This window comes from Anser brachyrhynchus (genome assembly GCF_964034855.1).
Source record: "Anser brachyrhynchus genome assembly, chromosome: 11".
Classification (NCBI taxonomy): domain Eukaryota; kingdom Metazoa; phylum Chordata; class Aves; order Anseriformes; family Anatidae; genus Anser; species Anser brachyrhynchus.
Genome location: NC_137706.1, coordinates 6,906,759 through 6,933,403, shown reverse-complemented (window position 1 = coordinate 6,933,403; position 26,645 = coordinate 6,906,759). Strand labels below are relative to the sequence as shown.

The 26,645-nt window shown below is 37.1% G+C and overlaps 1 protein-coding gene across 7 annotated transcripts in view; it reads left to right on the top strand.

Moving 5' to 3' along the window:
• Nucleotides 1-26,645, top strand: part of RORA (RAR related orphan receptor A) — a 432,323-nt gene that overhangs the window by 227,611 nt on the left and 178,067 nt on the right. Inside the window, exon 1 of one of the 7 annotated variants that reach the window (XM_080608119.1) lies at nucleotides 15,648-15,811. The exons of the other annotated variants lie outside the window; for them this stretch is intronic. Within the exon in view, the coding sequence (XP_080464245.1) occupies nucleotides 15,793-15,811 (19 nt within the window). The 5' untranslated portion in view covers nucleotides 15,648-15,792. Of the gene's footprint in view, nucleotides 1-15,647; nucleotides 15,812-26,645 lie in introns of those variants that run through there. 7 annotated transcript variants of the gene reach the window in all.

Sequence of the window (26,645 nt, the reverse complement as noted above, 5' to 3'; positions counted from 1 at the left end):
AATGTGACACTACTCTTAAATTTATCTTCTGCAATAAATGGGTTATAGAGAGAATTTCTATCCACTTGAGTACAAACTATTCTTCAAGCACTCAATAATAGATTATAGATGAATAGCAATATTAATTTATAGTAGAGTAATTGTTTTGCTTCCACAGTCACTTTCAGCAGCTCAGTGATTTCTCCTGATTTTTTTTTTTTAGTCATCTTATATTTCTCATAATGAAAAAAATAAATTCAGTATCGGGCTAGAGGTGTTGGAAGCCATGTAATCCGGTGTTAAAACAGAAATCAAGGTCTTAATTCAGTCTGTTATACTTAAGTGAATGGTTATAGTATGCATGTCTGCTATTGTCTGAATGTTCCTTAGAGAAGACCAACAGTTTAAAAAAACGAAACAAAACCTCACTGTGATTGTTTGTAAGTGCCAGCGTAATGATTGAGAGATTGATCTTTTTCCCAGTTTCCTAGCTCTTGAGCATAATATTAATGTAGATTTTGTATGAATTTTCTGTGGTGTTGCTTAAAACTGGTTCAGAATAAGTGCAGACAAAGTGTGTATTTGAAATTCCTAGAATTTGGAAATGACTGTTACTTAGGCAGTATTTATGCATGTGTATCCCCTGACAATGTAAAACCAAGAGCATCATTAACATTAAAAGGATTTGCATCCTACACAGAGAGGTGAATAGAATGTTCTGTTAGGATCTAGTGTATATATCTCTTGACAGCAACAAGGGAGATTTTTTTATCCTACTTTATGATACGTTTTTCCAGATGGACTCCAGCAGACACTGTCAATCATTTACCTCTCTGTATTTTAGACACAGTTGCAATCTTATGTGTAAATCAGCTGGTGAAGGCAGGTGTCTAAAACTAGAGGTCTGAAATTATTAAAGTACAGATGCTGTTGGTCGCAGCTACCTGAGCTGCACCCTGCAGCAAAGAAGGCTCCTTCATGAAGTTATTTATGCAGTGAATTGAAAGATGTATTTGACTTTTAGCTTATTGATAAATAAATATATTGATATTTTGTATATGTCATCTGAAGTATTTAATTTTCCACTATCATAAACGCATCCAGGTCAAGCCTTCTGTTAGAGTATATTTCCATTTAAATATATTAGAGATAACGTAATATGAAGCAGTAATTTATCTTCACTTTGTCATTGGGAAATTTTCTCTCCTAGCCCTGCTCCAAGCACTTACAGATCCTTGAAGCTCTGCAGCCCTATGGAAAATACTTAAGTGGGTAGTGTTATGAAGATTTGCTGGATGGAGAGCCAACTGGTAATAATACATAGCATGTTTCATCAGTTTTACAAGCAACTTCATTAAGTAGCTCAGCAGTTCAGATTAAGAGATGAAGGCGTAGAAGGTTGACGTGGCTTAATTACGGCAGATCAAGGAGTTGAGCCAGTCTTCTGAATCCTGGTGGTACGTTCCTGTGTTTTCTGTTTTTGCCTAGCTAAATTGAGCATGCGAGCCATCTTTAAAGGATTGGTTGTTAAAGGAAATCTGTGTTCTTTTCCCCAGCCCTTATTCTAGTAAATATTTACCGGGAGAAGGAGTTTGCAGTGTGCTGTAGAATACCAGGGTAATTCTCTCTGCTGTTCAACTGTGAAATTAGATGGCTCAGAGGACTTAGTCTATGTCACTGTGTGGTGGTCGTGAGTCCTTGTCACTTTTCACTAGTAAAGGAGGCTTGCCCAGTGTTCAAGCTACATGGTTAACTTAGCAAGATGTAGTTCTAAACAAGTTCAAAATATTCTATTTTTGTATGAAGGTACCTATTTCCCCTTTTATATTTTTCTCTTCTTCTGTCTCAAATGCCTCTTATTCATGAAGATGGTAATTTGCTGTTGTAGGAATGCTCCAGCAAGGGGTCTCCGTATTAGACTGTAGTGTGCCTTAAGGGTTTTGTTTCATCCATGGTATTTGTGCCAGGGACACTGAGATGCGCATCATTTTTTTTTAGCCACGTCATTCATAGGAAGTCATTCTGACTCTGTGCAGCATCTGTTGCTGAGGCTAAAAAAAAAAATAATAAATTGTGATCATCTCCTGCTTTGCAGTCAGCATAAGATCATAAAACCTGCATGCTGTATAATGGAGAATGTATGTGATCTGATAGGATTTTGAACCGCGATGATTTGGGAAATCTGTCTGTATGGTATGTGAACTCTGGCTGAGGATATTCAATTGCTTTGTTGTGGGGAAGAAAGGTGTACGAGGGTAGGCCATGTGGTATCAGGACCAGGCTAGGAACTACAGTGGCTTCCATTTAAACAGGAGAATATTACCACAATGGCATGGCTACATCATTGTCAAAGCAAGCCTCACAGGAGGTGTAATAGGGGTACCATCTAGGTGATTCAAAAAAACTAAATAAAAGAAATTGGTAATTTCAGACTTTGGAACTGAGGATATGAGAGGGAGCTGCAGGGCTGTATGACAGTCAAAATATGGGGGTAGGGAAAGAGGCAAACTGAACAGGGGAACTGTAATGAAATCAAAATTAGGAGGAGGGATTCTTCAGTCTTCAGAGGACTCCAGAATACATCCAGTGAAGGCTCAAGTGTTCCGGTATGACAGAGAAATGTGTGTACGGACATCATTAGGAGTGGTTGGGAAATCTATGAATGTATATATCTCAGTTTTGTGCTAGCTAAATATAGCTAGGTAATAACTGATTTCGTAGGACCCCAACACAGTACTTGTGTTCACTTTAGCTATCTCTTGTCCCAAAAGTTGAGCCATTAATCCAAAATTCCCTGAATTTAGGGCTCTGGGAGACAATGCTCTTTAAGTCACTGAAGACTGCATTCTGTTTCTTGTGGGTTTGGCTCAAGATTGAAAAGAATAATAATGTGCGTACAGTTAGAAATGTGGCAGAGGGGTCTGGAAAATGTCTTGTGACATCTTTGGGCTAAATGCAGTTTAAAAGTGTATGCTACTGAAGTTTCCTGTGTCAGGTGTTTATTTAGGTTAGGTGCAAATGGTTACAAAGAAGTGTGGTAAAAGAAAATTGCTGCAAAAGATGACTTCTTGTGAGACCCTCCTAATCAAGGCCTGATGAATTGTTCACTAATGGGTGGTTTGTATGAATATTGCTTCATACAGTGTAACTTAAGTAGGCAAACAGTTCTCATTTTAGCTGGCCTCTTTGAGGGTTCTTAAGGCAAAATAATGGCAATCAAGTCATTGCAAGGTGGTAAAATGTAAAGCCCTAAGAAGCATGGAAAATAAAGTTGTTGTCTTTTCTGTTGATAGAAGAAAGCAAAAAAATATATCCCAATGGATAGTTACTGTCAGGATCTTGCTATATGTTACAGTGTTTTGTTTCAAAACTGCCCTCATATAGAATCAGAGAATCGTTAGGGTTGGAAAAGACCTCCAAGATCATCCGGTCCAACTGTCTCCCAGCCCCTGATACTATCCACTAAACCTTGTATAAGAGCAATTCCTTTTGAAGCTACTTTACTAAGTGGTATCCATCTTAGTGCTTGCTTTTAATTGCAAGTTAATTTTACTGCACTTGTCATCACATTTCAGCCTATTGTACTACACAAAATTGTTAGTTGAACTGGGTCACCTGTTTTCAATTTCCAAAGATCTATTCAGAGGGCCACATATGTTTTCTATTTGGCTGCAATGCAGTATATTTTCATGCTAAAATTATGCTACTATTTCTATTAGAAATAAATAATTATAATACAAAGCAAATACAATACTACATATTGATATTGACACGGAGTAAACTGCTTGTCAGAATTGAAAACCATATTTATTTCCTTGTCTTTGAAAATACTGTAGCAGAACTTTCACCAGCACATGAAATGGATGCAAACTGACACAGGGTCGCAGTTTAGCAAAGCTTCAAGGTTTTACCCTGGCACCCATTTTTGCTGGTAAGACTCAAATTTGGTTAGTATTAAGTTGTCCTGTGTACACGATTTTGAAGGAATGTTGGTGTTTTCTCACTTGTGGTAGATTAAGGTTGCAGCATAGGCAAAGTATCCACAGCATTTTTAATGGAGTAACCAGCTGCAGACATAGACTAAACAAAAGTTATGTGGCCTTCAGTAAGTGCTTTGCATATACCTCAGTTGGAAGAAAAATCTTACTTGCTTGAGTTTTTTTTGTATTAAAAATTTCTTCAACACATTTGCAACAAGTTGCGAGCATGCTCAAAGACAATTACTACAGAGTAGGAAGGGTGCAAGGATATGTTTTTGTGCCAGAACTCTCATTGGCCTGGGTGGAAACACCTATTTTGCTAGGTTAACGGTTGGGCTTGATGATCTTGGAGGTCTTTTTCAACCTAAGTGATTCTATGAATTATCAGACAGCGTGCAAACTCACTGAACATCATCAATAAAATTGTTGGTGTGGAGTGTCTTCATCCATTCCTGTTGGTGAGAGAAAGATGGGACAGAAATGAAAGCCAACAAGTAGCTGAGGATTCTTCGCTTAAATGCATTTGGATGAAAGCCAAATCATGCTGTGCATTTCTTGTAATGCTATAAACAGTCTGAACATAATGTTATCACCACTTGTTTCAGGCAGTGTTATTTTGTGTGTGATGAATATATTCTGGAGGACTCTAATTAAGGAATAATAGGAGGCATGTTGAGTTTACAAGGCAAACGTACCAAGCGGATAAACTGTGAGGGAGCTCAGGTTATTGTTGAATAGAACAGATTGCTTAGAAGCTTTGAAACTTTTTTCATGAAAATTGTTCCTGTTGAGTGACTGAGGGTGAGTTTGTTGCGAAGTCTGGTGGAGGGCCTTTTGAAATAGCCTCAAGCTATAGTGAAGGCTGTCTTCAGAAGACAGAAGCATGCTAACAGAACTATAATACGTGACTTCAGTTGTAGCACTCATTTCTCTTTTCTTTCATGAAAATACTAGACTGTTTTAAGAAAGGTCATTCTTAGTAATGGATTTCATTGTTACTAACACTGTTCTGGAAATACAGTGAGGGAAAGCAACAGGACTACAACCAAGGACTAGTGACTGTCCTTGTATAGTGCCCTAAGTACAAATTGCTAATGAGAAGTGCTATCAATCTGTACAAACTGGGGGGAACAAGACAAGCTGACTTAGAGTGTATTAGTTCAAGTGGGCTGCACCAGTGGCAAACTTAAACATAGTTCAGACGCTCTAAGGATTTGAGGAACCACAGAGATGGGTGATTTTTTCACCTCATTTGTTTACAAAATTTTACAAAATATTTAAATCATTGAATAGTAAAGACACACTTGTCCCTTTGTATTTATTAATTCATAAATATCATAGTAAATTTCTTCATATACCTAGATTGGTACAATCACCTTGCATATGAAAATGCTTTTTGCTTGATGGTTTTCTCCAACTGCTCCTTGTGGCACACAGCTGCGTGGTAAGCAGAAGAGCATCCCGCCTGTGCACATAATGCATTTGGTAACCTGTTACTGTTTCCTAGATGCAGTAAATTAATGGAAAGTTATGGAAAGTCTTACTAAAATACTGCTGAGTAACCTTTGAGAACTGATACATTCTACTTTATATGTTTATCCTCGCAAGATATTTGTAATCTACCACACATTTAGCTAAAATGCATAGCTATGCATGTATTGTAGCAATCACATTATTGGGGTTGAATACTTTGAATAGCTAAACATTTTTGTAAAAGGTCGGGCTTTTAATTCACATCTATTGGGGAAAAAGGTTTAAAAAAAGGCATTTTTTTTTATTTTTCTGACATCATTGTGAGATTTTTCTAGTAACTGTCTGCATGTAATGTCTTAAACTTTCTGTATTTTCATTTGCAGCCATTTTGTGATGAAAATATAAATACATGTGTTAAATACAGTTACTGTGCCTGTGCAATAACAATTGGCTCTGGGGAGCTGTTCTTTGTCTCCTCATGCAACATGAAAGGAGAAACGGGAGTTCATAAAGCATCGTTGTTTTCATTTGATACAACTTGCTCCAGGGAGCGGAGAGGAATGTGAAAAACAGGTGCCTCGCACATTTCACCAAACATTCTTGTTTTATTTTTTTGGCTCAACAGATGAGTACCAGACGTCTATAAAGCTTAACTCTTCAGCAGTGGTCCAGCTCAGAAACACTATTGCACTGGATAAGACAATATTCTATGCAGAATGAATCTAAACATAATAGTATAATACGGTGTTTAGGAATACTGTTTTTTTCTTTTCTTTTGCACAGGGAAGGGTTAAATAATCCAGTTCTGAGTAGCTTTTTCTGTTAGATTTTCTCACACATGTAAGCTATTCTTTGGGGGGGCGGGAAACATAGCTGTAATCTATTGTGTAAAGTATTGTGGTAGAAGTTGGGTTTTAAGCTATTCTTTGTAGAAGCAAAGTCTTATGCAGGTTTTTCTGGCATGACAGAAGGAATGGAAATAGTGTAGAAGAAGATGGGCTCCTTTGTGCAGAAATAGAGGGCTTTTCAGGGAGTTACTTTGTGTATGGATCCTTATAAACAGAGTTACATCTTATTTTACCTTTGAGTAAACTGAATCTATATGAAATACAATTCACATACACCCCAGGGAGAAAGAAGCCACTGTAAATATTTCAGTAGCAGAAATGTCAGTTCATTGCCAGACCATCAGTAAAATACATTTGCAGTTCTGTTTTGGGTTGAAAAATTCATTTTGTTCCTTGGATATGAGACCAAAATTTCTATCTGCAATCTAAACTGAGGAGTACATAGTAAAATTGTTTTTATCTTTATTGTGTTTTTACTACAAGTATAGAATGTATAAATATCTCGCAAGAATATTATTTCAGCACGGGTGTAGTCTTTATCTTGACCAACCAGTATGTAGAAATGAATCCGATACACAACCCCTGTGGATATTGTGAGTCACGGAGTGTGAGGCCCACTTCTGGCAGTTCTCCTCCAGTAAAGGTGTGTGGACCCTTGAGGGCTGCAGTTTTCAAGTACAGTGTTCTGCTTCTTGTCAGTCTGTTCTAAGGAGAGATCCATTTTATACTTCTAGTCAGAGCTGATGCAACAGTTGTTCCCTGTTCCCTTATGCATGCCCTTTGCTGAAGGAGGTATAAGCACACACTTGAAAGCTGTAAGGAACCATCCCATTTATCATAAAAACTTGTACTGTGCAAAACACCAGTATCCAGCAACATGCTATTCAATTTGTTACCACAAGCAATGGAAAATAGAAGAAAACAGTGCTATGTGGATTCTTCATACCTTTCCTCACTGTTCAGTTTGGTCTGTCTTTTATCAAAATATATTTTTAATTTGATCACTCAAAAAAAGACTTTATCAGACTGCACTACTTCTGGTTGCTCTGATGTTTCACTTCAAAAGTTAACTGCTCCCAACATCGCTAATTTTGGGTTGTGCGTTTAATCATTAAACATGTATTTAATAATATTATAGGTTCCATGAATTACTTTTGGGAGAAAGTGTTTGTGGGTGTGAGAAGTATGTGGGCTGCTTCCATGTGTGAGGTCAAGATTGCTACTGAGATTACGTACATCTATTGCATATGGATGTTGTGCATGCAAAGCTGAAACATGGGGGTGTGTGACAGTTAAAAATCTGTCTGCTTTCGGAGTGCTGATAGCTTGCACTCAGCAAAAACCACTGGTGTCTAGTTCTCTGGGCAGTGTGGAAATTGCATCTCAACTTAGTTTTCCATGGATTTAGTTCTTTATTTAGAACTTAGATCAACTCCAAAATTCTTATGTACCACAGGACAGCCATAGTTTCTTGTATGCAATATTCAAAGCTTTACATGATTTCTGTAAATCATCTTAGAATCATTCAAGGCTCAACTCTGCTTCATTCATATTGGTGAATATCTGTGATTTCAAGTTTATGTTGCATACGAGTAAGAAAAGCACAGTAGTTACAGATGCCATAGAACATCATTAAGTTCCGGTTCAGGTTTCATTTAAATTTATTGTCATTGTTTGTTTCTGACATGTAACTTTATCCTGAACATGGTGTGCTTGTTTCTCATTAAGGCTTTATAGAAAGAGGGCGTTGAAGCATAAAATCGAACTGAAGTCCAACAAATGATTTGCATTAAAAACACCAATTCATCTCCTGAAACTGAAATTCTGCAGAGGCAACTGCAGATCGTAGCACACTGCTACGAAGACACCAGCTCAACACTAACAGTTAGGAGATGAATGGTTAGTGGCTGTAGTTGTCTTAGCAGTTTCCCTTTTTTTTCTGCTGGTTACTTTTTACACAATTATAGTCTTGTTTTGTTTGTTATTACTGAGCATCTAGTGTAAAATTTACAGGGAGTTTTCTGTAGCTGATTTTGCCTTACCAAACTAGACTTCAGTCTTCTATTGAGTGCAGAAAATTCTCATTTTACATTATGTTTCTTTGGTTTTCATAAAGTAAAGTGATGAAGAAGTTGGGGTCATGCCGGATCTTACGATTACTGATCTTTCATTGCAAGTGCCTAGGCTAGTTTAGGCAGTAAGGTTTAGGAAGAAAATGGAAGAAAGGTTGTTTATAGTGACCTTTTGATCTACAGTGAGTTGCAGTTGGTCATTCTTACTGATAGGATTTGGGCATTCTATTCTTTGCTGTGTTTGTTAGTTTTGTTCTTTGATGTTTGTTTTGTTTGTTTTAAATTGAAAGAGTATACTTGGGGAATTGGTTCATTCCCAACTTCGGTTACTGTGTTAGTAAGATTATCCATTTTGAATGTTCATCAACCCTTGTTGTTCTGCCACAACTCCTCTCTCCTCCTTCCCCCAGAAACTAGCGTGTTTTTATTCTCGTGATCAGTTTCAGACTTCATATATAAATATATGCAGTCAGAAAAATAATGAAAAAGAACTTGCTGATTTATACTATGAAGCATAAAAACATTTTTAAAACCATCACTGTCTGAGGTGTGTCCTGGCAATTGCAAATCTGACCATGTGTAGTATGGCTGGAGGAAAGAGCTTCATTTCCTCTGAGGTATTAGATGCAAACCTCCATAAGACATGATAACCAGATTATCCTGTCGTTTTACTTTAGAATAGGTAGCCTAATATTTCAATTTTTTAAAAAATAATTGCTAATAGAAACATAGCTGAACAAATGTATCCATTTCTTTCTGCTGAAAGTAAGATCAAATCCTGTCTCACTTGGTAAGAGCCATATTAATGCTACTGGGTCATCACATGCTATCCTGTTTCCCTGCTTCTCTTTACCCTTGCTGACTTTTTACAGTTTTCTGACTCATTTTTCAAGACAGTTTTTTTCCTAGATGTTCATATCAGTTTATTTAGTCACAAGAAAATCTGAAAGCATTCCTAAAAATGAAAACTTCTGAACTTATGGCAAACACTCACTCACCAGTTTTCTAGAGCTCCATGTTTCTTCCATTCCATCCGTTTGTTCAGCCATATGGCAGAATGATCTGAGTAGCTGATTATAGTGTCCATGTAGCAGATTATGATTTTGCACCAAGTTTTCTGAGAACCTTCAGTTTTTGAGTAGGAATAAGGGAAAGAAATACCTCTAATATACCTGTATTGTAACCTGTGAATATCAACCATGACAGAAATGAGGCTGACTGTGAGAGCTGTAAAAGTATGGCACAAGCCGGGTGGGGGGGAGATTCATCTCATGGACCTCTATATGCTGACATTGAAAACATTTACATTTGAACTACTCTTGTAGATTTTCCTCTGTGGTCAGCAGAAACAAGTAGGCACTTCCAGAGCATAAATAATTTCTTCCAGTGGTAGACAGGTCAGTTATTGTATGCTGCAAGTCCCTACATTACTGGAGTTCGATCAGATTAAGCCTTGAAGACTACTAAATGTGAAAGTATTAGAAGTTTGAAGCCTCAGTTTGTTTGCTTGTATTTGTTCCTGGAAAACATTTTTTTTTTCAAAATGCTGGAATTGCATTCAGTAGCGGAATGTTGTAATGTTTACGTGAGTCTGAGTACTTTCACTAGCTTTCATTAACACAATGTGTTTAATTGGACAACAGCAGCTTGTAGAATCTTCTGCTTATATAAGGGTCATTCACAAATGCAGTGAGTTTTTACTGAAAAAAAAAACATGTTAGTCTGCAGTATAAGGAGATTCTGATAAGGGCAGAACAAAGGTGTTTCTGAGAGCATCAAAAAGACCTGTCAGTCCAAATTGATCAGAATCCTTAACCCCTTCCTGAGACTTATGCCAGCTGAATTCAGAGATCTGTAATAAAAAATAAAACTAAAAAAAAATCTGCACCTGACTGGGTTTCTAGCAGTCTTGTACCCCTGCAGATTATTATTCAGAATGTTTCCTCCTTAACTAAGGCCATCTTTTTATGTACCATCTTTTTCTTTCTTTTTTTTTTGTATCCAGTTTATTTTTCAGTAAAGATTATGTTATTTATTATTACAGCAGCTGTACCTCAAAGTAAATCTGAGTATAAGCTTTTTTTTGCAACACCGAAGGCAGATTTGGTCACAGGAGGAGACTTTCCATTGAGAAAGGAAACTGCTGAAGTCCAAACGCATATGATTTGTCATGAAGCCGTGTCAAGGATTATGTGGTGGTGTTCTTGTTGATTCAGGTAGCCAAGTTTGCAGCAAAGCGTCATCTTTATTGTAAAGTTCTCCTTGTTTAACAAGAAACACGACAACAGCCATGTGTTTTTCCTTTGTTTATACCACCTCTTCATTGTGCACCAGTCTGAACGAAACATGATGTAGAGTTTCGTATTGCATAGATAATAACAGCCAGTCAGTGTTTTTGGTACTAAGAACGCAGACCATCCGTATTTTTGCCTTTTATTGTGAAGTTCGTGTGGCACTTTATCACTTAATTTGATAGAAATTTATGGAGAGAGTAATTCAGCTTGGAGAGTAATCCCTTGTCAAATGCACTTTGAGAGCTAGCTAACGTTTTGAGTTTGATGCAGCTAGGATTTGCCATTCCAGTTCTGTCATTCTCTGACTCATTTATAGCCTGATTAAAATTTTATGCTGTCTGTAATCAGGTAACTATGGGTCTTATTACTCCCTTAAAGTTTTGGTATAGGCATGATGTAAATGCCCATGGCAGAGAGAGATTACTGAAGCCTGATCTGTTACAGATTGTTTACTGGCATAGTTTTTATTTTTAACACATCTAGGATAATAAACCCCATTTAAACAACAAAAAAATGCTTTTGACGGTGAAGCTTATATGTGTTCTGTGAATACTTTAAGCTACAGAAGTGAAAACAATAATGGTGTTATAACTGCCTCTGTGCTACGGGTTTTGCTGGGACAGTACTGTTACAAAATAGAAGGAAAAAAAAATCACACCTCTAACCAGAAGTGTTATATGGGCAAAAGTTTCTCAAGTAGGCTTGGACTCATTTAGGAATAGATGTAACAGAAATCTCATAGTATTAGTCATTCTTCAGCTCTTTCTTTGAATAACGTGAAAGTTAGTAAACATATTTCCACTACTCATGCTCTGAATTGAGCTGGAACAGCTTATGGTGGTTTTGCATCTCAGAGTTTTGGTGAAATCAAAACCTAAGCTCTTTCCTTCATTTCCAAACTAATCCACACCACATCTATGTATGATTTCTCCAACCCTCTTGCAAGTCTCTTTTAGTTAGACTGTCTTCTTCTTTCCTTAATAGGAAATCACAGGATTGTGCGTGAGCTATATAACTCTGGAACATTTGCTTGTACTGGTACACGCTGTGTGCAGAGCGCTAATGACCTTTCCAGTATTGCTTTGATACCGCACAGTTCAGGTCAGTTGGGGTTGGCAGTTATTATATAGCCCTGTAACAATTATGTATGTGGTAGTTTTGTTTTGCGGTAAGGGGGAGAGAACTACTGAAGGGATTGATATTTCAAAACCTTGATAATTGGTTGATATTTTTTCTCCTTTACCTGTTCTTATTATCATTGCAAACTGATTCACCAAAGAGCCCAGATCAGACGGAGGTATAGCCAAATGAAAGATCCCATTAGTTTCTGACGTGCTCAGCAGCCAGAAGGTGCCACAGGCACAGTTTTGGTTGTATTGATTCCAAAACATTTTTTTTTAGTTGACGGTGAGGGTTATGACATTTGAAGCCATCTTAGGCAGAAAGCAAATACTGACCTAAACTGATACTTCAGATATTGGCAAAACATTGCTTGACTGTTTAACCAAAATTTTCTAATGGTTTATTTTAACTGAGTTCACACTGCCTTTACATGATTGTAGTAAAAATGTTGCTCTGATATTTTGTGAGCCTGCCTGGTTCCTGCAATTACCCTGAAGTGTTAGCTGGTCAGCTATCTGAACAGCCCAATAAAATGTTAACTCTGCAGTGTATACATCATGCTAAGTACAGTTTATCAGAGAGAACCAACCTTTCTCTTAGTTATCAATCGTAGCTACATGGGAATTTCAACTGCAGCAAAAGCAAGATTTATACAATCTTATATTAACATGTCAAAGGAATAAAATATGTGACTAAGTTTAATAAGTTTTGTCAAGGTGCTTGGTTTTACCACATTGAGACTTTATGCAAATATCTTATCAGTGTTGCGGAGTCCCGTGATCAGTTCCACGGTCCTGCAGAACAGCATTCAAGCCTGAGTTTTTTTATTTTCCTTGCTGTGAAAGACACTTTTGGAGTGAAGGGCATGGAACCCTTGTCTTTTGCACTCATTGCTCAAAAAGTGTTTATCTTTCCATATTGTTATTGGTTTCGTTATGACTAATGACATCTGGTTTGTGGCTTTAGGGTCTCACACTACAGAATAAGAGAAGGAGCTTTGCATTTCTTTTCCTGTATTCAAATTCAGTAGCTGTAAAATCTATTGTCCCACTTTTTGAAATTTCCTTAAAGATCTTTCTGTTTGTTTTTTGAAAAGGTAGAGAAACTAGGAGTTAACATTTAACATTCCTGGCAATTTAAACAAACATTTTAAACTCAACTCTAAGTATTCCTTTGGTGGAGCAATCTTACTAGCTGGTTTTAGGTAAGTCATACTCATATCTGTTTGTGTTTTAGCTCATAGCACTTCAGTGGAAGCCAGCAGAAGTGTACTGAAGTGTTAAACTAAACCACTCACTTTGCCTGCTGTGCATTTTATGTCAGAGATGATGCTGATTTTCTAATCATCAGTTGTTTAGGCTATAATGGAGACTAAATGGTGATAAAATGCACAAGTTCAGAAAATTCAGAAGGTTTGTGTGGATATCTGCAATGCTTCTGTTTCTTCCTACATCCCAAGAATCCTCACCAGTATGTGTAGTTGTTTTACTAACGGTTTGAAGAAGCCTTCTGATGTGCCCATCAAACTAGCCCTGCTTAAAAGCCATTGAAGCTGTTACTGCAGATGAGGACCAAGTCTGTTCCTTCAATTTCAGAATACTGTTCGGCCTTGTGTTAATCCTCATAATACTAGGTGACAACAGTTGAAGAAAACAGAACCGTTTTAATTAGCAGTTTGCCTTCTCTCCCCAACAAAATCAGTATTAAAACGAGATTTAAGCCCTCCAGCTTTTGAAACACATTCCACTTGGGCTGTTTTTTGTCAGCTATTCAGTCTTACAGAAAGAAGTGCACTCCCTTTCTTCATCACTTTGAGAGCATGGATATCTTAATGGCAGTAACCAAATTGAACAGGAGTTGGGTTGTTGACTGAGCCTTAAAAAATTTCCTCAGAACATAGTGTTGCAAAAGTGGTTTTCTGAGGTGTCAAGTAGTTTTACTTCCATCTGTCATATTCTGCTTTATCATGTATCAGGATCAAGCTTTTAGTATGGTAAGGACTGCAGAACTACAAAAAAAAAAAAGTTTTCCCACTTAATAGAAATCACTATTCAATACACTATAGACAGCTTGGAAAAGACAGTGTTATTTTCTAGCCTGAGGGAGAAGAAGCATCAGGAAAAAGGATTCCTATTCGTATGCTAATACTTAGTGGGTAGTGATACCTCAATAACCATTGCATTGATGTTTATATATCTTACCTATTGAATCATTCATGAAAAGTACTTATTCCCCTCATACTTCCCTAAATTTATAGACTAGATTAAAGTTAGCAAGATTGGTATTGAATGACACTTGAGTTATGCACGTATGGAAAAAAAAATCTTATTTTTTGCATTACTATCGGTTGAGCTCAGACTTCATGTAATAGTGGTAATTGAAAGGTTAGTGGAAGTTTCCCATACTTATTTGAGATATGTGGTACTTGATTCTTTTAGTTAGGAAGATAAAAATGTTAAGCTATGAAATTTACCCTGTTTCTTGGACACATGTATATCCTAGCAAAACATATTTAGCCCACAAGAGAAAAAAAGAATTGTTAGTGAGAACCTTGAGCTGAAATTTCAGTGCCATTACTCTTAATTAATTCCACTTTTAGAGTCAAAATAAAGGATCAGAATTTTGGCAGCTTGGCAGTGGTTGTTTGTTTTCAGTGAAAAATAGCTATAAGGAACTTGTGTTTTGTTTTTTCTTTGTTTTTCCCTTTTGCTGCTATGTAAAAAATAAACGATGCAGTAACTCTCAAATGTTCTGATCCTCCAATAATTGCACAATTACAATGGAAGTAATCTGTCTTTTGATTTTTCCAATATTTCTTGATGTTACCAAACAAATCAGGAAGCAAGCAGGAATCTGAAAAATAACCATGAGTGGGCCATCCCATTTTAGTTTTGAAAGTCTTGATTTGATTTTAACATTTATTTGTAGAGCTGAAAGATTTTTTTTCTATTCTTATTTTACTGGAATACATTTTTTCGTTGTTTGTCATGATCAAAAATGAAAGTTGACATTTCTTTTTGAAGGTGGCAGTACTGCAGAGGTGGTGACTGGGATCTGTTGATTAAGGTTGGATTAAAGGACCCATCTTTCACACCATTCTGGTTAGAAATATTTTCACTTATAAGGATGATAAACAAATGATCTGAACTAGACCTGAAATGCTCAAAGGTCATGGTGTATGGAGTGTAGTCCCGAGATTGCATTTCTGCTAGCTTTTGGACACTTGGAAAGTTTTTGATGGCTTTTGTATCATCTTTTAAGACTTTTCAAGGGCAGTAGGATAGACTAAAACATAAAGGTACCCACAAATTGTTGTTGTTTAAAAAAAAAAAAGGATTTTTTTTTTTAAAACAAACAATTTCTGATTTGTTTTGGATTTTGAAGCTTTAGATTTATATTTTCAGAGATTTTTCTGTAACAAGGTAAGGATTAAGAATCTTGCTGTGTGCTAACACTGTGTAAAAATTTCATTAGTAGTCCTAGTCCATATCTGTTTTTTCCAACTGAAACTAATGATGCCAATCTTCTCCTTCACGTTTTGGCAGCAAATATCTTAAGGTAGTATGGGAATTGATGAGTTTTTCCTTTCCCAGTTTACCTGCCAGACAGAAAACATAAATACTTTGCACCTGTATGTCTCCTGGTGTTCTTTAAACCACCAGCAGGCTGTTAGGGTCTATTCTGTGTTTAAGGCAGAAGAAAACTCATAAAACCTGCTGGCTATTTTTCATTATGCACATATATGGGACAAAGAAAAGTTTTGTTTCTCTCTCCCTGTCATTTTTCCTCTTTATAGTTTTGGCCTGCGATCTCAGACTGCTTCTCAAGCACAAAAACATCAACTATATGTTGTTAGGTTTCTTTTTGTACCATAGTATAGCACTAGGAAGCAAACTGAAATACCTGTGCAGGGTGGAGAAATGAGTAAACGACATCAAAGCTTGAAATGGGTTTTGCAGTGGCACAGAAATAGACAAATTTTAACCATCTTTTTCTTCAGTGTCTGCAAAGACTAAGATCACTAATGAATCACTACACGTTTGGTAAGCATATTTCTTCGCCTATTATTTTTGAGTGTTAATGCTTTGGTTTTCTGTGAGCTTTTGGCAGTATTACAAGTTCTTGTTCGGTGGGTTCAGGGTGGTTTAGTTTGAGGAAGGAGAGGGGAGGCATTGTGTGATGCCATAAGGACCTAGAAGATGTAATGAAATATATGTAAACTTAAAAGCAACACCTCTCTCTCCCACTTCAAGCAACTGTGTTTAATTATAGTTACTATGCAGATTGGATGAATTTCTGAAACAGGTAATTTTGTGTTTTCAGTTTCTCCTTAATTCATGGATTTTGTATTTTCTTTTAAGGCTGTTCACTGCCTGGCGCTATTGATACAAATACTAATGATTTGAAAACAATTTAAAAATGGAACAATGTCACACATTTAAGAAAGTGTCTGAAAGGGAGGAAAGATGACCTGCTTTTAATTCAGTACAGAATGCCTTCTAAAATGTCTGTCTTGATGCTGTGCAGTAGCCCACTCTGAAGAGGGAGTCTGTCATGGTTAACCCTGCCAGAACTGTGGGCTGCTGACAGGGAGAACATGTTGCGGTGCCAACTCTGCCATCCAGCAAGAATAAAATATGCTCACTTTCTGTCCTCACAGTTGGCTTTCTGCCTGTGTCTTGGACAAGTTTTCTAAATTTCAGGAGAAGTCTCAGTGCTTACTCGGAATTTCTGATAAAAATTTGTGGCTAGTTCTGGTGGGATAAGAAGATTGTGGAAGTGAGCAATGATTTCTTTGATCTGTTTTTTCATTAGGTTATTGTGAAGTCCCTGAAATTCTAAGGCAATCTGGTATCATACGGACTACAAAAGAGAGCCCTAGGCAATACTTATTTCTGCATACTGTCCAACACATGCTGACAATGAGTGAAGCTACTTGGTGCTCTCTTTCCATCCCCCTTGTTCTTATCCTTTTTGGCTCTAGACTTACTTAGTAACTTATTAATTAAATAGTAACTTTAGGATTCAGCCCTGTGTGTTTTAAAGTCTGGGTTTCATCATCAAGGTGTTAATATAGATGGAAAGTACTTCCATAAATTAAAAGATAATTGCAGACTAGGACAGATACCAAAATTTGACCAATATAGTTCTTAGTAACTTTCTTTCACTAGGCTTCTTTAAAGTATTCTGTAATGTTACTGCAATTTGACATCCAGAAAAGGTGGAAATTATTCCAGTGGGATAATTGATCAAACTTATTTTTCAGCATAATTGAAATTCAAAATTCATTATATTAAGAAACAAACGTACATTGCTTTTGTGCTGTTTATTGTAGCTGGCTGAGATTTATTAGCCTACATCTGGAGGTTTAGAAGGGCCATTGTAGTTGTAGCCTCCATGCAGTTTTGTTGCTGTCCTTTAGCTCATTTTTGTTTTTATATTATAAATTAATGATTGAGAGATTGCTTTTAAGGTTGACAGCACCACGCTTAAAGGAATAAGCCCCACTCCAGCTTTGGTTCTTCAAGTGAGCAAGTGTGTGACTAGTTCTTAAATTCATTGGAACCGTTCATACGTGTTTTGTGTAGATGCTTTAATGGTTGAGGCTGGGTAGCCCACGTCTTGTAGTTTTGAGCCCATAGCCTTTGTGTTTTCTAGTCAGGGCTTGGTTCTGTTTCCTTTCACAGTGGCATGACTTGAGAGAGAGAATTAGAGTTCTGTCGGAATCAAACAACAAACCTCTCTTCTCCCCCCCAGCTTTCATCTCAACTACTTTTAATCTTTACTATGGTTAATAATTTTATAATGTATGAATGACTCAGTTGTACCAAATCACTCTGGGCTGAAAATCCACATGCAAAATCTAATTAAATATTTTGTCTGATACTGATTGTACTTATATGATGCAAATTTAACTCCATGGAGATGAGTTAACTTATTCTGGTTTTATGAGGCCAGAGACTCTGGCCCGTTGTTTGAGTGGAATGGTGGCAAGCGAGGGAGAGAGCATGTACTACCGGATTCATGGGTGTTGGTACTTGCTTAGCCACTGGCATGTTGTCTGGTACGGAGGAGTCACTTAATCACTTTTCCATTATAAATCAAGAATGATGATATATATAGTAAAGCCCAAGAGAATTGCAGGTTATAATATGTAATGAATGCTGTTTGGTGTAAGGATCAAAAGAATTGCAAGGGTTAAATGACTTATATTCAAGCAAAGAGTAATGCTTACACTTCCAGTATAATGTAAGGAAAAGATGATAATGGTTTTGGTGTGTTTTTTTGTTGTTGTTATCTCTGAGCCAAGGAAGTATCAGTCAGTTTTCCATATGTGTTACCTTTCTCAGTGTGGTGTAGGAGTAAGGGAGAGAGAAAAATCCTTCTCTCTGTTAGCATTACCTTTGGCATTTATATTAAATGAGGATTAGTAGTATGAGCCATTTTTTTCCTTGAAATATAATGCTACAAAAAAACTATTTTGGAATGAACAAAATTTTGGGTTTGCACTTGTTTTTTGGCTTGTTCAGGTTTAGAACACCTGCTTGTTGATCATGTCCAGGTCAGAATTGTTAGAGTTAACGTATCAGAGCCCTTGCTAATCTGGGCTGTAATTTGTACCACTACAGCTGGGTGTTTGCACTACTCAGCCTCCTAGTACGAGTCTACAGAGAATTCCTGTCCTAGGTTTCCTCCTGAGAGCTTGGGGGCGGTGGTGGTGTGAAATTAAACACATTTCCAAGTAGTCTTGATGTCATGATCAGTATTCTGCAGTTGCTTCTACCTGTCAGGGACTATTTGAGTTGCACAATTTGGAATGTTAAGCACCTGCTTTATAAGTATTTCAGCATCAGGATCATTACAGATTTGTTTACAGAGATAAATTACACTTCTTCAGGTTTGTATGTGAATCAAGGGGAAGACAGGCCTGTACTTTATGTAAGAATTTTATGAACACCTTTAAGAGTAAGTAAACAATAAAAGTAATAAGAAAATGAAGGGATAAGTAACTGTATAGGTAGTTTCAGGAGAAAAAAATACTCATTTGCAATGTCATGTTTAGTGAACAGATGATATTTAATGAGAACAGTTTTTTATAGGTACAATTTCAAAAGCTTTTTTTAATTGTGGAGATACATGTATGTTGCAAGTTTAACATTTTATACATGTTGATATGGCAGCAGAGTAACCATTAACTTTACTACATTCATTTAGATGAGCTTTGCGTTATTTTTGCTTTGGTTATGTGTTCTAATTATTCTGTGATGTACTGAGATTGTGTGCAAAGAAACATGCACCCAAGTCTGCAAGAAGAATCTTCCCTTTCTGGACATTATACCAGACTTGGACAGCATCTTGACATCTGACTGTCATGTTTTTAAACACAGGAGAAGACTGAATTTGTCTATTTCTGAAACTCTCTAGCTCTTCTAGTACGAATGGATAGTTCTGACCCCCTTTATTTGTGAGTACCTTAGAAAATTGAGAGTTTCATCTGGATGCAGAAGGGATTTCCTTTTATAAGTTTATCTGGTTGCCAAAACCATTTGGGTTCAAGGCCCAGCCCTGCTTCAGTTGGGTCCGGGATTATAGCTGTGGGGCTTTTTAGCATCAGGGGCAATCCTGGACCAACAGGCAACTGGCTGTTCTGCATCAGAACTATCTCAGGCTACCTCAGTGCAGTTCTTCGACATTGTATAAATAGTAAATCACTGGACTACATGCCAGACTTGTATCCTGAGCCTTGAGCATTCAGTCTCTTTTCCAAATGGGTGTGTTTCAGTTTCTGTGTTCAACAGTCACTGTTTCATAGAAGCTTGTTTTATATGCCTCTCTGAAAATCTTAGCCATGTATATTAGTAGTCTGGGATAGTATTTTTGTTCTACTTATGCTGAAGTCCCATTAGTGCTTTTCTTAATCAGACCAAGTTCTGTGGTTCTGTTAATTGCAATGTGCTTTATTTGTAGAGAGATGCTCACGTGTGGCTTTGTGCAAATGTCTGGGTGCTGAAGTTCCTCACTGCAATTTTATTAAAGACATAATAAGCAGGAAGCTATAGGTAATGTGAGAAAAATAGAAGTTCGTCAGATAGTTTACCATAAATGCAAGGTACAGGAAGACTTGCAATATGGTAATGTGTTTTGTCAAACTGGGAAACCCAAATATGGTGACATGCAAGCTTTTTTGCATAATCCTTGGAAGTACGTGCTCTCAGTGCTGAGGAGAACCTGACATGTTTTTCATCTTCTATGTTAACAGATCACTGGTATAAACTAATGCAAAGGATGCTGATGATGTTTGCTTGTATTAATAGAACCCCCTCCTTTAGTTGTTAGGTGGGGTTTCTCAAATGCTCATTTTAATTCTCAGCTGAGTTCATCTGGCTTCTATAAAAATGGCTTAACACCCATTGCATGCATTTAGATCTTAACAGCTTCTTCAGCTCATCAGTTTCTGAGTACATGCCATGGAAAGGGATGGTACGAACAGCTAAGAGAAGGAGTGGAGTTAAGGAAACAGGGAGACTTTGTTCTTTTCTCAGTCTGCATTCAAAGTCAGTTTCTGTGTGAATTGCTGTAAAGGAAAGTGTGACCAACAGTGGGAGAAAAAACAAAGTTGCTTTGACAATAGCTTTGACTTTGATAGTAAATTAAGTAAAGTCACTTCAGTTTGAATGTTGAGTAAAGTGGAAGGCTAAATAAGGTTCTGTAATTCTATTGCTTCTTGAACATCACCATCATTGGAGGTGTTCAGAATTAAATCAAAAATTAAGCGTCTCCCCAGTCTTCCCCAGTCTGAAGCATCTGCTCTCAGCAGAAAGTATAAATTGACAAGCAGGCCTTATAGAATGGTAGAATGATAGAACCATGGAAAACGAAGTCAGTGATTTAAAAAAATATCTCTGTGCCAGGACTACCTGTAAATTTCTTTGGAGGACTCCTACAACCATTCAGGGAAGTTGACTTCATTTGCATGTTTTGATTAGGTTGCTGTCAGACTTGTGACATCATATAAAGAAGAGAGAAGCAGTTTTCTGAACAAGTCTCAGAAACTTCAGGTCAAAATATATTCCTTGTAAACAACTTTATAACTGAAGAGTAAGAATTTTGTGTACGGTGTTGTAAGTCTCCAGTATAAACACATCTATAACATGGTTTATCACAAGGAGGATTGCTTTCCCTGTATATTCCTGTTTAACGAGAAGTTCATCAACATCCGAAGTAAATTCCTGAAGTACTTAGTAATTAAGTGAACCTCTAATGTTGTGGCTGGGAACTGATTACTTTAAAGGACTGTGAGTAAAATCATAAGTTATGGCATGTTTCATAGAGATGCAGAACTGCATGACAACTATACAATGTACAACTATATACTGGAGAATCTTTTAAAAAGTGGTGCAGGCAGGATGTGTGTATGGAATTTTATACCCTCAGGCAAGGGGAAATACGGAAGTAAAAAAATGAACTGTGATACCATTAGTATATTTAGGTGCATGGTAATGATCCATACAGCAGAATTTAGACACTGGGAAAACTGCAGTGCTCACTGCCCTTTAACTGGGGCCATGAGTGTCTGGAGTAGCAATCAGGAGAGTGTGTACATGTAAATATGTAATAGGTACACAAACCCAAAGAAAAAGAGCGTGTACTCAAAACTTTACTGTCTCAACTGCAGCAGCCTTTCTTCTGGATAGATTTATGCATAATGTTAGGGTCTCTATCAGAGCAATGGCAATGAATATAATCTTAAAAGACCTGTGACTGTAGCAATGAAGTCAGACCACTGCCCTAACTACATTCTAGCATATAGGGAAAAATGGGAAGTTTAACAGCTCTCACCCTGCTCATTGTTTCTGCCTGCTGTCTAGAAATGCATAACCAACAGCAACTCCTCTCTAGATTAAGTTGTGTAACCAAAAGTAGTATGTAGGAGAAATAGCTGTAAAGATGGATAGACATAACTATTACCTAACGTTAATATGCAGTTCATTTTCTCACTTTCAGACTGCTGACTGGTTGTAATACAAGCATGCAGCTGGTATTGTAGTGTTTTATTGGAATTGCTTAGCATATTGAGTGCATATTGACCATATGAGTGCTTCATATGGATGTAAGAATGGGCTTATTAACAAAGCTTTTTATCCTTTAGATACTATACCTGCTTTCAAAAATGAGATTAAATTTGTCCCTTTTAGTGTTAGCAAGGTTGGCTTAGTCAATATTGAATTAGGAGTATTTTTTCTTTCTTTATTAGAATTTCATATATTTGCATTTTCTAAAATGCAGCATTGAAACACCATGATAATACAAGACAGTTAAATGCAATAGCAGGAAAATGGAAATTTAATGAGAGGTAAAATTAGCTGAGTACGTTTCCTGCTTTACATCAAAAGGGTAACCAAAATTCTTGGTCACTAGGTTGAATATCTTGAGGTTTTTTAGTGAAATACAGAAGAAGTTGACTTCACTATATTTCAGTTGTACAATTCTCTCCTTAACCTTAAACTTGAAAAATAGACTAATTTGGTGAATCATGAAATAGGGCTTCCTAGAATAATGAAAAAGTTTTCACACTCTCTTGCCATGGTCATAAAGCTCTTCGAAAGATAAGGAAGGGACGTGAAGAGCATTGTTTGGTTTGTAGCTTAGATTGATGTATTGCAAAGAAAACTAGTTAGATGGCATTTTCCTTGAGAGTAGCAGTGTTCTCAGCTACTTCTGACTTCACTGAAATCAGGACAAACAGGGAACTTTTCTTTCTATTTTTCCCCCCTCTTTTTTTTTTTTTTTAATTTTGGTTCTTTATTAAGACGTAAGTCCAGAGCTAAGGGTAGAAGAATGATTTTGCTCTATTCAGAAGTTCTAGTTTTTTCTTTGAAAGCTCTGAGTACTGATGTCTACAAAACTGGTGCAGTTACTGACCTTTTGCTGTTGCTGTAAAATGTAATCAACTTTTAGGTAAAACTATATGGAGCCTAGACAAAATTTTTCACATTTCTTAATTTTTCATTACTTGAAATTGCCAGCTGAAAACATCCTCTTCACATGGAAAGTTTTGTTCATTTGCTTCTGGGCACTTGGACCAGTTTGGCTGGGGAGGGGTGAAGTTACAAGAACATGTAATGAACTAGGCAGAATTTTCAGATTCTTTATCAGCTGTTTCATTTTGTCAGGTGCCTTGAAAATTTTTTTTTTTTTTTTTGCTTTTTACAGTGAAAGATCAGGAGCAGAAAATTTAGATTTATGGCAGCTTTGACTTTTCTAAGAAAAGGGGAAATAGTCAAAACTATTTCACCAAGCAAAATGCATATTAAAGATGCATTGGCTATATCCCAGTCTCTTCAGAGATGAGCCATAAAGCTCATAGTTGAAATACTTGTACAAATGATGGTAAATGAATTATGCTGCTTTCCACTCTCAGCATGAGAAGGTGCTGTGACTTACTTTATCTTTTTTGCCATTAAAGGTGGAAATTATATGGAACATTGAAACATGTTGTTGTCATCTTCCTTGGTCACTTACTCTTCAGTATTACAGTGCTGGTTTTGTGGGGTTTTTGTTTTCTTGTTTCACAGGGGAGAGCCTGCATTTGCTTTGCAAGCCCTAATACTGGATGTTGGATTGAGGTAACAATTAAGTGGCTGGTTACAGTTGAAGATCATGTTGCTTAGATAGGAATGAAGTATCTTTGTTTGGGTTGTCAAAGTAACTGCTGTCAGTGAAATCATTCATGTGTTGGCGGGTGTTCCCTTGGCTGTTGGAGGTAGAGTTTAATTATTGTACTGGGATAAATCAGTAGATCTGAATCTTGTGAGCTGGACAGCCTCACTTGCGTGTTACTTTGCGGATGGTGTTGCAGTAATGAATCATAATTTGGTTGAAATCACCATTTGAACAACATCTTGGTTTTCACACCCAGGGAAATGAAGTGTTCTCTGCCCAAATGGTTTACTTGACTGCAGATAGTCTACTCCTACTCCCATCTATCCCCAAAATCCATACACGGGAGAAAACTTGCAGAGAGAGAGGCCCAGACTAGAAAAATACTGGTCAGTTTTACTTCCCCCCTTCCCTCCCCCACCCCCCCCCCCCCACCCCCCCCACTCCCGTTAAAGATTATTTTAAACCTCACATTTCTCTAATGTGTTAGAAGATTTGACTCTTCAGTCTCAGCTCAGTTTTACCATTAATAAGACTGAATGGAGCCAGGGATGCCCCAGAGGTGCACGTTCCTAAATGACTCAGACCAGCTTTTAAGAGAGTTGTATCCTATGTTGTCCTTTTTCAGTTTGTGGTGGAACTGCCTATGCCATGTATTTGGTCATGCATCCTGTACATTCAGAGCTGTAGTCTCAGTTCACTGTCAGTTGGAAAGAAGCATTGAATCACACACACACAGAAAACTCATACTGAAGCAAGTCAGGCCACAGCAATATGTAGCTTCTTTTTCCATTCTAGAGGTTTGACGGACAGAGATTGAATTTCTGTCCTTGAATACTTTCGTTGTTATGCAGAAAGGTGTTTTGAAGCATTAAGTCAGGGATGCCTTTAAAACATTATGTACCAGCTGGAGAAAAATAAGTGATAAATTTCCAGCAATACACATCACTGCATTTATGAGTAAATTGTATTGGTCTCCCCTGGAATGGACTAAGAGTGTGTGTGATTAAATAATGTTATTGAAAAGACATTTATTTATTTATTTATTTTACTTCACGGCTGTTAAGACAATGACAGGCAATTGCCTTCATTTTCTACTAATCTTGGTGGTAAACCTTCCCTTAAACAAAATAAAAACAACATTCAGGGTGTGTTCAGGGCAACAGGCAGTGGAATACCATGAATTTTATAAAGGTAACACACAGTAGTTCCAAAAGTTATGGACTGTGCTGTTCTTTTGTAACTTTAAAACTGAACCATACCACTGGAAGTCTTCATCTGCCTTCGCTCCTTATGCGTGCTCACATGGAAGCAAGCATCTCTAGTAGTAAACACAGAAAGACACCCTAAATATTCTCCTTTTTTTTAATCAACAAAAGTAATTGTAGTCATTGGTTGTTGTTCTGTTGTTGTTTTTTTATCAGCTGCCAGTGAATGGTTCTTTAAAATTTTAATGTCTGGGAGAAGACAGGTCTGTTACAACAGCCTCTCACATCCCATGGAGAGTATTAATTTGTATGTGTCTTTTGGTCACCTGTTCCTCTCCAGTGCTGTAATTGGTATAGAAAAGTTGGCAAGAATTTTTGTTATCTTGCTGATTTATAACATGTTCAATGGACTTAGTACACGAAGGAACAATTTTAATTTGTTTTATAAGATTTCTGTGAATGGTTATCATCACTTCCAATCAGCCTAACTATAGGAAAATTACACAGGCCCTTTAGGCAGGTTGAGAATAAGGACATTTAAGGTCAGTCTGTTTCACATCTTTATGCCATTTGTCTTTAGAGACATCTGTAATTCAGACGATCCTAATATCCTTTGTGTTTTTCAGTTTTACATTTTGGCATCATATTCAGAACAATTGTCCAAAATGCTTAAAGAGAGGAAAATAAGACTTTTGGATCAGCATTGAGTAATGCAGGATTGCTGAACTCCAGGGTCCTGTTTGCTTTAAGAAATATTTAAGCAGCTAAAATTGTTTCCTCTCTTAATGGTGCATTTCATTTTTAGAACAAGCTGATGAGACTTTTTTTCTTCCTGCAGTTTGTGTAGCATTCAGATGTATTGGGTAACAGGAAGCCTTTGACTTCTGTTGTTCATTATGTTTGTAGCAGAGTATGTCAACAGAAGATTGTTAGAAAGTTTAAACAAAAAAAGTTTTCTGATTTTTCTTTCATAAAGTTTAAATGAGACAGTTTCTATCCCCAGAACTTACAAAGTTTCAGAAGCAGAGATGTATGTAACATGTGGAAAGCTTTTTCCAAAAGCAGCAATGATCTTCTGTTTAGCCTTCTGCTATTTAACAAAAATTCATTCCTTCTGTTAATCTGAGCTACTGAATCTAGCCAACATACTGCTTCTGTTCTGTTTTTGTCACTTATTCCAGTCTTTTGTCAATGAATTTGAATTTCTTGCTGAAATGCAAAAAGTAAAGGGAACTAACTGCATTTCTGAAGAACAAACCTGTTTTCCAGCAGCTCTGCAAAGGCAGTTCATTCACTTGATCACACTCATACAGGTCTAGCAAGCAGTGAGGTTTTCAGACAAAATCTTTTAAATGGAAATCTAACAAATTAAAGCTTTTCTGGAAGTTTCATGTGATTATTTTTTTTAAATCCCAAGCAATTAGGACTGTACCTGCAATTCAAGGAGGCTGTACTTGCAGTATGCACCTTTATATAGACTCTACTGTGTCCTGACACGTAATCTTACAAATTCTTCCCTCTGTCTCTTTGAACACTGCGTATCACAGGCAGCTTTGTCAGTTGAGTTAGTAATAGGCTAGAGCCCCACTGTAAATGGAGAATGGCAAAAGGTCCCATCTTATATGTACCTTGAGCTGCAATTCCATCCTGTCCCTGTTTGTAGCTCTCAAGGCTGAACTGAAGTTCTGGTTTAGTTTCCTGATCCTCCATTCTACTTTCAGCAAAGCACGAGGAATCTCTTCCAGCTCCAAATGTGCATTTGTTGAATTACAACATGAACATGACCCCAGCTGTCATCATACCTCTCCAGGCTCAGCAGAACAGAAGAATTTGAGCTTTAAAGGCCTTCAACTCACTAACCCTAGCCTCTGCAAAAAACTGCATCTGTAAGTGCTCAGAGGCTGACTTAAAGGCTAATCTTTCCAGAAAGGCTAGAAGCTCCCTGATGGTTACAATGGCTATAGTTTTTGGAAGGGTTTATGATCCTTGCTAGAGAGTCCAAGGCAAA